The sequence below is a fragment of the Lacerta agilis genome, chromosome 14 (assembly GCF_009819535.1).
Source record: "Lacerta agilis isolate rLacAgi1 chromosome 14, rLacAgi1.pri, whole genome shotgun sequence".
Lineage (NCBI taxonomy): Eukaryota > Metazoa > Chordata > Lepidosauria > Squamata > Lacertidae > Lacerta > Lacerta agilis.
This window is the reverse complement of record NC_046325.1, coordinates 7,045,927-7,063,135: the sequence shown is the minus strand read 5'-3', so window position 1 is coordinate 7,063,135 and position 17,209 is coordinate 7,045,927. Positions and strand designations below refer to the sequence as shown.

Sequence of the window (17,209 nt, the reverse complement as noted above, 5' to 3'; positions counted from 1 at the left end):
AATTTATTGTGTATTACCCAGTATTTCCCAGAGTGTTTTTTTCTCAGGGTGGGAGGCTGAGAAAGGGGGAGGCTTTACTAGATGAGAGCTGGTAAGGCTTCTTTCTTTGTATGTCCATTGATGACCAAGATAGAAAGGTGATGGAAGCTATATAGATATTATTTTTTTCTTTTTCTTACTTCTTCTCTTTCTTCTTTCATTTTCATTGTGTCATATATTGCAAAACTTTAATAGAATTGGTGGGGGGGGGGATGAAGTTGGGCAGTGACCATTATTAGATTTGTTGCTTGAAGTCACAAAACAAAATGGATTCAATTTGACTTTCCTGCTTACTTACCATGGAACACTTCAAGCTAATTGTCACATTTTGTGCCAATAAGGGATGGAGTAACAGGTAGGTAGAATAAACACACAACTCAACATGTTGCAAAAACTAGAACCACACAAACCCTTGGAACAAAAACGTTTTAAAAGTTTTTAAATCAAACTACAATTATCCAAGAAGCCAGGAGTGCCTGGCGTGCTCTGGTCCATGGGGTCACGAAGAGTCAGACACGACTAAACGACTAAACAACAACAATTATCCAAATCACTATAATTTGTTCACCTGATTGCAACTCCAGAGGCAACCAGAAAACAGCCAATAAACAGCTATGAAAGTGATTATATTAAATGAAATTCTGTACCATGAATAGATAGGCACGACTTTCAATTTTCTTTCTCCCATTTTTATTTTCTTCATATTATTGGTTGGACTTGAAATCAGAGTGTTGGCCATCTCACCTAGCACCCAAAGCGTGTGTTTATACTATTTTGACTCTAAAATAAGGTGTGCAAAATTCTCTTGTGCTATATCGACAGAGCCCGGCATCATGCAAGCTAGTTTGTTTAAGTCATTCAGCAGGTACATTTTCAAAGAAGCTTGAATACAAGGATGTTGTGGTTATTTGCTTTGATTTTTCTGCTGCCTCCTGTTGCGTGCAAAACTGAAACTATAAATTGCCCTGTGACTGATACATTTCCTATTCCACATGAGTGGTACCAGTCAGGTGGCCTCATCGTCGGCGGGATTAGTTCTCAGATCTATTATATTTTCTATGAAGCTTTCTTCAAGGAAAACCCTTTACAGAATCTGTTTGATGTTCCATGGTAAGAGAATCCCCCCCTCACCTGCGTTTTTTGGGATTTATCCTTTCCAGTAAATTTTTTAGTTGTGCATTCTATTAAGCTTACATTCCATAAATGAAGATTTTGCTCTCTGTGATGAGAAATGTGATTATGAGATTACTTTCTCTTTTAAAAAGCAATGTGGAGATGGCTATGGAGACTTTGTATGCTTTGTATACTAAGGACCACCATGAGGGGTATGGAGGTGATACTGCTGTACCTGGTCTTGGGGCACAGGATCTGCAAGTGTCTAATCTCCCCAGAGAAAATGTCATGAAACAGGCACTGTTTGAGTGAATTTCTTTGTGAGAAATAAACCTTTCTCTATAATTTTCACTCAGCAGTGAAGGCACAGTTGGCACTGACTGATAAGTGCAATAGAGAAATCTAGAGTTGCACATGCCCCAGAGAAGATCCAAAAACAGCATCCACTTGATACAATAAGTCTCTTTTCCAAACTAAATGCAGTTGACTGCTTTGTTCATTTCGATTGGACGTCTTGACATCTTCCCCCCCCCCCCTGGAATGCCAATCTTCCCCATAAAACAGATGATGGTTGTGCAGGATTTTAGGATGTTCACTCAAAACAAAAGGTAGTAGCAAGGACATAGAATAAAAAAATTATACTGTTGGAAGGGTCCAGAAGGGTCATCTAGTCAAACCCACTGCAATGCAGGAATCTCAACTAATGCATCCATGACAAATGACCATCCAACATCTGCTTAAAAACCTTCAATCAAGGAGAGTGCACACCCCCCTCAAGGGATTATATTCCACTGTCAAAAAGCTCTTCCTGGGAGAAAGTTCTTTGTGATGTTTAGTCAAAATCTTCTTCTTTTTTTGGTATCTTGAATCTACTGGTTTGAATCCTACCCTCCAGAGCATAAAAACCCAGCTTTCTTCATCTTCTATGTGACAGCCCTGACAATTTTGAAAGATGACTATCATATCTCCTCTCAGTCTTTTCATTTCCAGGCTAAACATACCCAGTTCCTTCATTGGTTTCTCATAAGGCTTGGTTTCCAGCCCCTTGTTTATCTTGGTTGCCCTCTTCTACACATTTTCCATCTTGTCAAAATCCTTCTTAAATTGTGGCACCCAGAACCGCACACAATATTCTAGGTGTTGTCTGACCAAGGTACAATACAGTGGTACTACTTTTTTGCTCTTGCATCACACTGTTAATTTAGGTTAAGCTTGTGGTCCACCATGATCCCTAGATCCTTTTCACATATACTACTAGTGAGCCAGATGCTCCCCAACTTATATTTGTGCATCTGGTTCTTCCTGCCTAAGTGCAGAACCTTAAATTTGTCCTTAGTGAAATTCATTTTGTTAGTTTGTGCCCAGTTCACCAATCTGTTAAGGCCATCTTGAATCCTGATTCTGTCTTCTGCAGCATTAGTTACAACTCTCATTTTGGTGACATCCGTAAATTTGATGGGCAAAGTTCACCAATCTGTTAAGGTCATCTTGAATCCTGATTCTGTCTTCTGCAGCATTAGTTACAACTCTCATTTTGGTGACATCCGTAAATTTGATGGGCATCCTCTAAATTTCTTTGTTCAAGACATTGAACATCAATCTACAACCCCACTTATCACTTTTACCAGGATGACAAGGAACCGTAAATGAATACTCTTTGTGTTTGGTCAGTCAACCAGCCTTGCTGAAATCAAGTTACACCATGTCCACAGCATTCCCCTCATCCAACAAGCTATGAGTTATTCAACTTTGTAACAGAGGTCTAGATCTATGTATTTTACAAACAAACAAAAAAACCTACAAAAGAGTGTGTTAACTTTTTGAATAAAAAATCTGTAATGCAGATGTGGATAGAATTAATAATTTCTATATGGAAGAGTTTTGTTTTGTGTATGGTCAAAAACATAGTTTACATCATCTCTGCAAGGAAAAAAAATATGCTTTACAGATATAGTTTGTACACAGATCTAGTCTTTCTTCTGTTTCTCTTTTAACAATATGTACTGTGTGTTGGGAGTCTGTAAAGTTGACTGTAGCAGAAGCAAGTGTTTGGTAGATTAATTCCTTTAACAGTTGTCAACAGGTTTTCCACGCCTATCAGCCAATCACCCATTCCCACCACCGTTCTGAGTAATAAACCTCCTCACTCTCTCACTATATATAAGGGTCTGGTGACTTCTGTTTCAGTGTATCTGAAGAAGTGTGCATGCACACGAAAGCTCATACTAAGAACAAACTTAGTTGGTCTCTAAGGTGCTACTGGAAGGATTTATTATTATTATTATTATTTTGACTATAGCAGACCAACACAGCTACCTACCTGTAATAAAAAAAAAAAAATATTGTTGCTTTCCTGGACTAGATGCATGGCCAGTTTGAGTACAAAGAGAAAGAGGTGGGGATTCTCATTGTCTCTTTTGGAGGAGGAAATTGAGATGGCATGATGAGTTTGATATTTGATATTTATTATTTTAGAAGACCAAAAAAGATAACAAGATATAGTTTGATATGTATCAATATGAGACAGAAATGGCATTTTGTCTACTTACTGCATTGTAGAATTCTCCTCTGAAATTTCATACTAACCTCATTTGCAGCATGATAACCAAATTCTACCAGCACATCCTTGCCTTGGCATTTGCGGTAAAAGTGATAAATGAGAATCCCAACATCTTGCCCAATGTCACACTGGGCTTCCACATCTATGACAGCTATTATGATGCAAGGATGACCTATCGTACCACTCTGGACCTGCTCTTTAAAATGCATAGATTTGTTCCAAACTACAAATGTGATTCCCATAAAAACCTCATAGCCATCATTGGAGGACTTGGCTCTGATACCTCCTTCCATATTGCTGACATCCTAAACCTCTACAAGATTCCACAGGTAGGTTTTATGAGGAGGGACATGAGTTTTTGCCACACAATCACACTCTTCTCTCACCATTCTGAAAGTGATTTTGAGATTCAGAAAGTGAATATGACTGATGCTGAAGCATTACGAGCTGGAATGTCTATCAGAAACATAGATTATTCTTTACCACTAGAGATTGGTACACCACCGGAAGTCTGTGTCAAGCAGAATTGGACAATAATAATTCTCCTGCCAAGGAAATAGTCTGTTCTCAGCCAAGTCCCCTTTTATGCATTCCTTTGTACCAGTCCTAGATCATGACTACTCTCCTACCTTGAAGACATCAAAAAGCCTGGAGGGAAAGAGTTCACAGCACCAATACCTCACAACACACACACACACACACACACACACACACCACCTTGAACATGCAAAGCACAGCTCGTCTCAACAAAGGAGAGCAAAAATTTAGGATCCAGGGTAGCTATTATACTTCCTTATGCCATGTAAATCTTGTTCATGATTCCCAACAGTTGAACTAGTGCAGGAATCTGCTGGTGCATTGGCTGAATTTTGCCAGCATATCAGACATGGCAAAGATATATCTGGGATTCATCCAAGGAGTGCGGCTTCTTCAAGATCTTAAATCTCCACAGACAGAGTAATTCCAGATTAGAATTGCATCTTATAAATGAAACAAAAGGACATGCCTGACAAGACATAATTAAAATATCCTGAAATTGAAAAAAATACCACCACAACTAGAAGAATCATTCAGTTTATCATCAAAATGAGTGTTTATACTTGCTTACCTTTATAATGTCTGTACTTTTCCTTTTAGTTAGCATACGGTTCATTTCCCCAAGAGGAGAGTGATGTAGATCACTTCTACTTTTACCATATGGTGCCCAATGAAGCTTATCAGAATATGGAGATTATCAGTTTGCTTCTTCATTTTGGATGGACATGGGTTGGACTCTTTGTTATGGATGACAATGAAGGAGAAAAATTCTTGCAGACTATGGAGCCATTACTTTACCAACATGGAATCTGTTCAGCATTCACAAACAGATTGCCAAAATTAGTTCGTTTAGATAATTTGGGTGAACTTTATGACATTCTCAAAAGTTTTTATGTGGATGCCACAGATGATAAAGCCAATGCATTTATCCTCTACAGAGATTCATTGACAATTAACTGGCTGCCAACTCTTATGTTTCTACAAGATCCTGAAAATAAGGGAAGCACATCACTTAGAAAGGTGTGGATCATGACAACAAAGATTGATTTCATATTATTGAGTTTTCAAAAGTCTTGGGATCTTGAACTCTTTCAAGGTGCAATATCCTTTGCAATTCACTCAAATGAGCTTCACAAGTTCAATGAATTTCTTCAGATCATAAAACCTTACTGGAACACAGCAGATGGTTTTCTCAAGGACTTCTGGGAGCAAGCATTTGACTGTACATTTCCAGATCTGCTCATGCAAGATATTGAAACATGTACAGGGGAGGAGAAGTTAGAGTGTCTTCCCGGGCACCTGTTTGAAATGGGCATGACTGGCCACAGCTACAGTATCTACAATGCTGTCTTTGTTGTGGCTCATGCTTTGCATGCTATTTATTCAAAGCACAGAGCAATGATGGGAGGCAAAAGGTTTGAACTTCAAGATCTGCAGCCTTGGCAGGTAACATGCTGCAAGCAAAATATTATTTCAATGAGCTAATTACCCCAAGCTCGAACTTCGTGACATGGGACATTTTTAAAGTGATATCATTTTGTAACTTTTCTATCTGCTTATATGAGAATAGCTCATTTTTCATACCTGGTCTGTGTTAGCTGCAGATTCCTAAGGTATATTCATACAGAAGGGAGTAACATAATGCAAACAAAATACTATTTCAGTTAGCCAATTACTCCAAAGGCACACTTCATGAAATGCAATATTTTTAAAGTGATAACATTTTGTGAGTGCCTCTTTTCCTATGTATTTAGCATGTACAGAATTTTAACCTTCTATTGCAATGTTATAACTTTTCTACCCACTGGATTGAAATAGTTCATTTCTCTATAGTTGTCTTTCACTATATATATATATATATATATATATATATATATATATATATTCTTATTTTTCCTTTTTTCTCTTTGAATCAGCTCCACTATTTTCTGCACGGCATTTTATTTAACAACTCAGCAGGAGAAACAATGTCCTTTAATGATAAAAGGGAAATGAGAGGCGGATTTGACATCACAAACATGATCACCTTCCCAAACAAGTCCTTCCTTCAAATGAAAGTTGGACGAGTTGATCCTGATGTTCTTGAAGGAGAAGCATTCATCATTCATGAAGATATGCTTGTGTGGCACAGAGGATTTAATCAGGTCTGCATTCTAGGAATCCTTCTGGTCCCCACTGTTCTTAAGATGTGTCTTTGGGAGACAGAAATTTTAAAACTGCTGTTTCTATCTGATAGGGCCAAGGGGAGTGTGCTTTCTAGCACATTCAGTGCAACTTTAGGTTTGCCATATTTCAACAGTTGTTCAGCTTCTTTTTTTTGTAGGAAGATCCCAAAATTGTTGGGCTTTTTTTTTTTTTTACTAAGACAGCAAGAATAAATTTTTGGGGGGTTGTGCGTAGGATCCATGACAAACCAGATAGATAGATAGATAGATAGATAGATAGATAGATAGATAGATATCCACATGAAATTACTTCAGATTCCTCCATTTGTCAATCTCTTTTTCAATATCTCAGTAACAGAATACATGTGCTGCTGGGAAAAGGTCCCTTGTATCTCCTGGCAGGGTTTGGAATGAAATACTGGTGACATTTCTGGACCAAAAGTCAATAATGACATAAGGCAGCTGTGTGAGGTATGAAAAAAATTGGGATCCCCTCCTAAACTATGCCAAAGTTTTGCAATTGTATTACAGCATTTCATAAATCAAATGGTGAAGTTTGACTTATGAAATGCTACAAAACAATTGCAAAACTTTGGCATAGGTCCATGATTGCATCCATGATTGCAAAACTTTGACACAGTTTTGAAGTGTATCTGGCATTGCTGGATTTTGAGTGGTGTTAAATAGGAACCAAGATAGATGTATCAGTTTCTCTGCCCCCCCCCCCCCGTTTTTTCAAACTGCAGGAATTATGCTATACACACTGCAAAACTATTGCAAGACTATAGCACAAGGGAATCCCCCCCCAAAAAAAAAACCTGGGATCTACCCCAAACCTATGCCAAAGTTTTGCAATTGTATTACAGCATCTCACAGGTCAAACTTCGCAATTTGCAGGGGCCCCCAACTGTGTGACTGGCCTGCCTACTTGGGACCTAGTAAGGTTACCAGACATCCCCATTTCCTGGGGACAGTCCCCAGATTTACAAATCAGTCCCCTGACAAAACCCACTGAATTCAACTGAAGTTGAAAAGTGTCTCTGGATTCATTGGGGGGGGAGGGAAATCTGGTAACCTTAGCTTATTGGTCATCCCCCAAGCCATGATTGCAAAACTTTGGCAAAAGTGTATCAGACAGTGCTGGATTTTGAGTGGTGTTAACTAGGAACCCAGTTTGATGTATCCGTTACTCGGTTTCCACCCCTGGTTCTACAAACTGCATGAGTTATGCTATAAACACTGCAAAACTATTGCAAAACTATAGCACAGGGTGGAGTGAATTGGACAATATTGCATTAGAGGTAACAATTAGAGCAGTGTTATGTGCATATCAGCCATACAGTTTTGAGGGTATGGCAAAATTTAGGGTTTGGGCAGTGAAATAATTACAAATTTAGTCATAGGTTTGGAGGGGATCCCAAATAATGGAATTGTCTTATATAAAACAATTCATATATATATGAACTGTGATGTGTAGTGAAATTCATTAATGGAAGTCTGATAAACAATCAGTTTTCTCCTATTCCCTGAAACTGTTTTCCTGCTATGGATAGGTGATTCCCCTTTCTCTGTGTAATGACCACTGCCACCCTGGGAATCAGAAGAAAAGGAAAGAAGGGGAAAAGTTTTGCTGCTATGGTTGTGCTCCATGTCCAGAAGGGGAAATTTCAAACCAGGATGGTAAGTTATGCAGCAATCATATTTTTCATACTATGAGGACACTGGCAAGGATAGATGGTAGCATTTGAAGCACTTATCAAAAAGCGGATAAGGGGCAAGATGATGACAATGCATAAAACTATGCAAGGCATTGAGAAATCAGATAAAGAAAAAGAATACCCCTGTGTAATACCATGAGAGGTCAGGGGCATCTAATGAAAATTAGTGTTGGATGATTCAGAACAAACAGAAGAAAATTATCTTCTTCATGCAGCACATGATTAAACTATGAAATTTCCACCCACAAGAGGCCAGGATAGTCATCGACATGGAAGGCTTTAAAAGAATTTTGAATTGCAACTAATCACCAAACTTAAAACCATGGAGAAACCTGGTTTGAACAAAGACATTGGATTCTTATCTCATTATACACGACAAAGCCATCTTTAGTCATCTCACCCCTTGCCTTTCCCTGCAAGACTAAATGCAGCCGTTAAGAGTCGTCAACAGGTTTTCCACACCTATCAGCTGATCACCCATTCCGACCACCCTTCTGAGTAATACCCCTCCCCACTCCCTCACTATATTTAAGGATCTGGTGACTTCTGTTTCAGTGTTTCTGAAGAAGTGTGCATGCACACGAAAGCTCATACCAAGAACAAACTCAGTTGGTCTCTAAGGTGCTACTGGAAAGAATTTTCTATTTTGTTTCGACTATGGCAGACCAACACGGCTACCCCCCTGTAAAAGAATTTTAGATAATCAGGGAGAAGAAGGCTATCAATGGCTACGAACTCTGGTGGCTCTGTTATGCCTCCATGGTCAGAAGCTGTATCATTCCAAATACCAGTTGCTGTGAAGTGTGAGGGGTCAAGGGGGGCTTCTGTTTCACTCAGGTCCCACTTGCATAGCATCTGGTGGGCCACAGAGAGAAAAGGAAGCTGAATGAGATGGGTTATTGAAATGTTCAAGCAGGCTCTCATGTTCTTACCCCAAAAAGAAATACAATTTAGCACGCAAGTGAATATAAGAAGCTGAAAAATAAGAGAGATAAAAACATTAAAGCACAAGGCTCCAATAGGCTTAATTTCATGTCAGTGAAGTAGTCACATAGAACGCAAAGTACTGTTCAATCAGTATTGAAATTAGACCTTGTTTATATTTCAGATATGAATGACTGCTACAGATGCCCAGGAGATCAGTTTCCAAACAAGAGCAAAACTGCCTGCATTGAGAAAACCATTACCTTCCTTTCTTATGAAGAAACTTTAGGGATCAGTTTAGCATCAGTTGCACTTTCTTTCTTCCTCATCACAGCTCTGGTGCTAGGAATATTCATTAAATACAGAGACACTCCCATAGTCAAAGCCAACAACCGAGACCTCACCTACTCTCTCCTTGTCTCTCTCCTTCTCTGCTTCCTCTCTTCATTGTTATTTCTGGGTGAACCTAGCACAGTCTCCTGCCTCCTCCGGCAACCAACTTTTGGCATCACCTTCTCAATGGCTGTTTCTTGTGTGCTGGCCAAAACTATCACTGTTGTTCTAGCTTTCATGGCCACCAAGCCAGGATCCAGCATGAGGAAGTGGGTAGGGAAAAGACTGGCCTGCTCCATTGTAATGTCCTGTTCTTTTATTCAAGCAAGTATTTCTATGGCATGGTTGATGACATCTCCCCCATTCCCTGATTTGGACATGCAATCATTAACAGAAGAAATCATTGTGCAATGTAATGAAGGGTCAGTCACCATGTTTTATTGTGTCCTGGGCTACATGGGCCTGCTGGCTATTGCCAGCTTCATTGCTGCATTTGTGGCCCGCAAGTTACCTGACAGTTTTAATGAAGCCAAGTTCATTACCTTCAGCATGTTGCTCTTTTGCAGTGTTTGGCTGTCTTTTTTCCCAGCCTACCTGAGCACAAGTGGAAAAGGCATGGTTGCTGTGGAGATCTTCTCCATCTTGTCCTCTGGTGGTGGGTTACTGTGTTGCATCTTTGCCCCTAAATGCTACATCATTATTCTGAGACCCAAACTGAACAACAGGGAGCAACTTATAAGAAGAATTAATTAATTAATTAATTAATTAATTAATAGTGTTACTTTTACCTCATTCTGGTAAAATTAAAATATATAAAAGTTATGGGTGTAAATAGTACTTGCCCGAAACATGGATCTTGGCAGGCACCAAGAAATTGTGCAGTGTTCCATGGAATATGAAGCAAGTTCACAACAGTTTTATATAGGATTCAGTGATAAAGAAAATATTTAGACTAAAGAAAGAAACGGAGCTGTAGGATACTTTGGCAGGTAGAAGTACACAGCAAGTTCATAGAAAGCAAACACCTGGCAAGAGTTTTTCTGGGCTGAGTTGTTGGGCATCTGTGGATGAGGCACTGTCTTCCCATACCCCTGGGAAGATTTTGGGAGGCTGATTCCCCCCCTCTCAGCCTCTAATTACTCCATGAGAACCGAAGAGATGGAATCTTCAGTCATCTTCTGTGGCGCCTCAAGCGGAAGTCCCACAAGGACAATTGCCCTTAATCATCCTTGTTTATATTCCGCATAACGAGTTCCGCTCATGCGGGCATGCCTCCATCAAGGCAGAAAGCACCGGAAGCCCTGTTCAGAGCTACCAGTGTTCCTATGTTGTTCAAAGACTGATCAATGGGATAGGGGCACTAGAATCTTGTTCAGACTCTTCCCTTTCCATGGCCCATGTCCATTCCAGGACATGCATGGGTTTTGAACTTGCAGCCCACTGTTAGCAGCCAGCTGTTCATTCACGGGGATGAATCACGGTTGACCAGCTATAAGGTGGTCAGAGTGCTAAGAGCAGCCCTAGATGCCTTGGGGCTACCCCCCAAGGGATATAAGACTCACTCTTTTCAAATTGGTGCTGCTAATTCTGCTGCTTCTTGGTGGCTTAGTGAGAAGTGGATAATGGTTATGGGCCTTTGGAGATCATGTGCATTTTAGAGCCATGCTGCCGCTCTCTAGGGGTGCCCTACTGATAGTAATTCTGATTTGTTTGTTTGTTTTCAGGCTGCAAACATGTGTGTGTCATTGGGCACAGTATAGTGCACTGGGCGGAATGACACACAAGGTTAACACTGTAGTCTCAACAGCTATGCCTTCAATGTTGGGCACATATTTCTTGCGGGCATGTTTCCTGGATTTTTGAGTGGGTTGTAGTGGTGTGAGTTTAGATCAATGCTTTCCAAACACATTCAATGCTTCTGGCCGTCTGACCTGCTGGTCATTCTTCGGGCTGAGAATGACCTGTGTACACAGAAGGCTGTTGGCTTAGAGTCGGCCATTTAAAAAGATATTGTTTGGTTTTCTGACAGCCACCTGGAAGTGTTCATCACCTGGTCATCTTGGTTTCAGCAGGGGAGCTTGGGCCCCACAAAAAGCATTAAGGCAGTGGCGTGTGTGGCGATCACACAGGGTCCCCGGACGTTTCACCGTCTATTGATCCCTGTGCCACCACTTTATTTCTCGCTGCCACCAACCAGGCCCTACCTGGTAAAACACTGAGTCCAGTCAGGGTTAAATTGTAACATAAAGCTTCTGTTTATTTATTGTAGTTTAACAAGCGTGTGGTTTCATAAACGATCTTAGTCAATTACAATCATGGGGATGCCTATCCAGACCTATAATGTCCTCTCCCTGCTCTTACTCCCTAAACCACCTCTCCACTCTTTACTTGTCTTCTTAGCTCCTAACTGTTCCTGACTCAGCTTATTCTGCTACACTAACTCAACCTACCCACAGACTCTCTCCCAATTCATTCACACTCCAACCAACCACCCAACCCGCCAACGAACTCCTCTCGCCTCTCCCAGAGCTGGTTTTATAGTCCCTCTGACTCCACCCCCCCTCACCTCCTGCGCTCTCATATGTTAACGTCACAGCATGTGATGTTAGGCACAGGGGAGCCTGGAAAACTGCCACTCCCAATCAGGTTTGAGCTTGTGAACTTGTTTCACCTGGATGGAGGGGGAATCACATTTGGTTGGAAGATATTTGATTGGGCCTTCTGGATTGGCTGTGAGAACAGGTTGGTTTGGCCGAACTTGGACCACAGTTGGTACTACCTTGTTGTGGAAATGACATTGGGAATGATCAGAATAGTATGGATGGGCTATAAATTACCTGAGGGGTGGATTGAACATGACAACCCCAAGCTTGGTTCTGGACTATCTGTCTGGTAGGAATCTGCATCTTGGTCAATGAAAGGGTGGGTCAATGAGGCCTCCTTCTCCACTTAAGTGTGGGGCAAATGGAAGTAGTTAAATCCAACCCCTTCTAGGTGGCAGTGTGTGGCTTGGCAGAATGGTTTACAGCAGCTGAGTTCAAGGAAAAACACACTGAAGAAAAATTGCACAATTTAACTAAACACAGACCTATGTTTCTCCCTTACTTCACATGTGTCAGATCTCTTTATTCCATGGTTTTTGTCACAATAGTATAATTTGCCTCTTCTTCATGACACATCTGTTTTTGCCAGAAATTTATTATGTAGATAGAAAACAGCTGCCAAGTCATGTGGAAAAACTGGAGTTGGATAGTCACCTTTATTTCAATATTTTCTACTTTGAGTCACAAAACAAAAAAGGATTCACTTTGACTTTCCTGCTGGTGTTCACTTACCATCGAAGATTTCAAGCTAATTGCCACTTTTTGTGCCACGAAGGGGCAAAGGCAGCACGTAGGCAGATTTGAGAATAAACATAGAACTCAGCATGATGGGGAGAGGGACATACACGCACACAAACTCCATCACACCTCATTGGAACTAAAACTTTTTAAGAGTTATTATGTCAGCATACAGTTATCCAAATCACTATAATTTCTCCACCTTGTCAGAACACCAGAGGCATAAGAAAACTCAATAAACATCCTTGAAAGGGATTATAATAATGAACCTCTGTACCATGAGGAGATAGGAGTAGTATCAAGAGGCAGCCACAGCTCTCAATTTTCTTTCTCCCATTTTGTATTTTTGTCAGATTATTGGTCTGCCTTGAAATCAGAGTGTTGGAAATCTCACCTAGTACCCAAAGCATGTGTTTAAACTGCTTTGATTTTAAAACAAGGTGTGCCAATCTCTCTTGTTGTGCTCTATTGACAGAGCTAGATATCATGCAATCTAGTTTGCTTAAGTCATTCTGCAGGTACTGATAGGCAAAGAGCACCCAGGATTGCAGAGAAGTTTATTTAAAAGGATGCTGTGGTCATTCACTTTTCTTTTTGTGCTGCCTCCTGTTGTTTGCAAAGCAGCCATGAGGTGCCCTGAGACTGATACATTTCCTGTTCCACATGAGTGGTACCAGTCAGGTGGCCTAATAATCGGCGGGATTGCTTCTCAATTCTATTATTCCTTCTTTGAGGATTCATTCAAGGAAAACCCTTCACATAATCTTTTTGATGATGTTCCACAGTAAGAGACTCTCCCTCCCCCTTCATTTTTGGGATTAATTCTTCCAGTATTATTATTATTATTATTATTATTATTATTATTATTATTATTATTATTATTATTATTATTTTAGTATTGCGTATTCTATGAAGCTGACTGGCAATAAATAATGGCTTTGCTCTCTGTGATAATGATACTGTCTATTCTGAAAAGCAGTGTGAAGAAAGGGAGGGAGACTTTGAATGCTTTGTTTTAATTGCACCAACAAGGACCAGCAAGGGGGTGGTGGTGGTGGAAGGGTTACTGCTTTGCATTGCATGCTCTTGGGGCACATAATCTGAAAGCGTCTAATCTTCCTAGAACAAATGCCATGAATCAGAAACTGTTTGAGTCTGTTTTGTGAGACCTCAAGGTCTGAAAATTGCTTTGTGAGATATAAACCTGTTTCAATATATTTCATTCATTTATGAAGTCACACCTGGCACTGTCTGATAAGTGAAATAGAGAAATATAGAAATTTTGACAAAATGTAGTGTGTGTTGGGAGTCTTGTTAAACTGATTGTAGCAGCAGTAAGTTGGTGGGGGATTTATTCTTTTCCCAAGGCATACAAAAAGGTATGAACTTAGCTGTAGATAGCATGAGGTATAAATAATAAATCATTAAAAAATGTTCTTAGAGCATGCTGCTTGCATTTATTTGCATGCACTAATACGGATGTTTCCTTCATTCTAATACTCAAAATTCCCATTTTTTTGTTTGAATTAAGATGCTTCAATGACATAAACTTGTATTCAAAAAAAATTCTCTTTTCTTCTACCTTGAACTGCAAATGCAAGCTGCAAAAATGTTTGAACCCTGTGGAATATGCTATAAATGCATTTCTGACCATGGTTGTAGTGATAGAGAAGTGAGGATAAGTCTGGAGGGGTTAGTTTATTCTTCTATGAAGTTTTGAATTGAATATATTTGTTATTGGTGATGGAAAACTGAAAAACCTTAAAATTGTGATTAAGAGAAAACATTTCACCCATTTTTCTATGCCTGTCTTACACAGCAATCTAAGAGGTGACTTCTGGTATATTAGAAGTGAATGATTGCAACTAAAACAAGTCTCCAATCTTATACAAAAATACTTGTAAATTATTCACATTGAACTCATTTGCACTTGCATTTGAGAAGAAATGTGTAGGATGACACTGTGGTAGGTTGAATCTGATTACGTCTTTTAATAAACAATGTTGCTTTTAAAGCAATCACTAGCTTGTCTCAGTTTAACTTGTTTATTCAACTGAAAACTATTTTTTAAGCAAATGCATAGTGCAATCCTATTAATGAATACCAGAAACTGCCTTGTATAAGGATGGTAGTGACTGTAACTAATTCAATGAAATATTGTTGATTTCCTGGGTTAGATGAATAGAATAGTCACCTTCATGGCCAGTTTGAGTAAAAAGAGAAAGAGTTGGATGTTGTTGTAGTCTTTTTTGTGGGGGTGGATATTAAAGAACAAACAACTACGGTAACTAAAAGATGGTCAAAGAAATATAAAAATGGCATAATGTGTAATACATTTTATTTAGGCGGAAGAGTTTGATATTTATTATTTTAGAAACATGAAAAAAGATAACAAGGTTTTAGTTCAATATGTATCAGTTTTAGACAGAAATGGCAATTTGTTTTATCTATTGTTGCAATGTAGAATTCTCCTCTGAAGTTTTGAACTAACCTCATTTGCAGCATGATAACCAAATTCTACCAGCACATCCTTGCCTTGGCATTTGCGGTGAAAGTGATAAATGAGAATCCCAACCTCTTGCCCAATGTCACACTGGGCTTCCACATCTATGACAGCTATAATGATGCAAGGGTGACCTATTGTACCACTCTGGACCTGCTCTTTAAAATGCATAGATTTGCTCCCAACTACAAATGTGACTCGCAGAAAAACCTCATAGCCATAATTGGAGGACTTAGTTATGACACCTCCTTGCGTATGGCTGATACCTTAAGCCTCTACAAGATTCCACAGGTAGGATTTATGAGTAGGCACATGAATTTTTGTCCCACAAATCACAATCTTCTCTTACCGTTCTGAAAATGGTATTGAGATTCAGAAAGTGAATATGACTAATGCTTAAGCATTTCAAGCTAGAATATCTATAAGAAATGAAGATTACCAGTAGAGATTGCTACACCAGTGAAACTCTGCATCAAGCAGACAGCAGGCAGCACCTTGGACACTTCCAACACCACCACCCTGTTCCACACATCAACTGCAGGAGATGTTGTCTCTGTAAGAAGCTGGTTTGACCTGATGACTTAGAAAGCTGACCATAGACTATGCCTCCTTGGAGAGCCTGGATTTCCTAATTTATATAGCACTATTGGACATTTGCAGGGCTAGAGAGGTTCTGTATGTTACTCATCATCTGACTCAGATGACTATAGGGAAATGTATCCTCCAGCCAATATACTATAGCTCTGAATTAGATTGTGGTAGTTTCCGTGCTATGTATATAGTACATTTTAAGCCAAGTCTCCAGTCGCGCACTCTATTGTCCCATTGATAGGTCATGACAACTCATGTCCCCCTTCTTTGAAGAGACCCCAGATATCCTGCCTGGATGTAGTTCAAGATGTCCCACCATGCACGTACCCTGGTATCCACAAAACATCCACCACAAACACACACCCAGCACCTTTAACATGCAAACCACAGCTCTTCAATACTTAAGTGTCACCACAACTCTCATTAAATTTCAACTGGAAGCATACTTCAACTTAAGTGTCTGGATCGCTAGCAATTGTTTTAATAAACGTTTCTTGAGTAAACAACCACATGCTAAAGGTAATTCTATATACTTATTTTTATAATGTCTGTTTCCCCCCCCCCCCATTAGCTTGCATATGGCTCATTTCCCCAAGAGGAGAGTGATATAGATCACTTGCTTTCCTTTTACCGCATGGTGCCCAATGAAGCTCATCAATATATGGGGATTATCAGCTTGCTTCAGCATTTTGGATGGACATGGGTTGGACTCTTTGTTACGGATGATGATGGAGGAGAAAATTTCTTGCGGGCCCTGGAGCAATTGCTGTACCAGCATGGGATGTGCTCAGCATTCACACAAAGAATGGAAAAAATATGTCATTTCGATATGTTGAATGAACTTTATGACATACTCAAAAGTTATTATGTGGGTCTCACAAATGATAAAGCCAATGCATTCATTGTCTATGGAGATTCTTTTACACTGAGCTTGCTGAGATGTGTTATATTTCTAAGAGATCCTGAAAATAAGGAAAGCTCAACATTTAGAAAGGTGTGGATCATGACAACACAAATTGATTTCATACTGCTGAGTTATCAAAAGTCTTGGGATCTTGATCTCTTTCAAGGTGCCATTTCCTTCACCATTCACTCAAAAGAGCTTCTCGAGTTCAATGAATTTCTGCAGACCATAAAACCTTACTGGAATTCAGGTGATGGTTTTCTCAAGGACTTCTGGGAGCAAGCATTTGACTGTCCATTTCCAGATCTGCTCATGCAAGATATTGAAACATGTACAGGGGAGGAGAAGTTAGAGTGTCTTCCCGGGCACCTGTTTGAAATGGACATTACTAGCCACAGCTACAATGTATACAATGCTGTCTTTGTTGTGGCTCATGCTTTGCATGCCATTTATTCACACAGATCAAAGCATCGAGCACTGG

The 17,209-nt window shown here is 39.7% G+C and overlaps 2 protein-coding genes across 2 annotated transcripts in view; one reads left to right on the top strand and one right to left on the bottom strand.

Moving 5' to 3' along the window:
• Positions 1-17,209, bottom strand: part of LOC117058548 (vomeronasal type-2 receptor 26-like) — a 92,334-nt gene that overhangs the window by 52,969 nt on the left and 22,156 nt on the right. The window lies entirely within an intron of this gene.
• LOC117058549 (vomeronasal type-2 receptor 26-like) lies at positions 3,751-10,142 on the top strand. Its single transcript, XM_033169778.1, has 4 exons — positions 3,751-4,041; positions 6,166-6,393; positions 7,968-8,094; positions 9,241-10,142. The coding sequence occupies exons 1-4, from the start codon at positions 3,751-3,753 to the stop codon at positions 10,140-10,142; spliced, it is 1,548 nt and encodes a 515-aa protein (XP_033025669.1).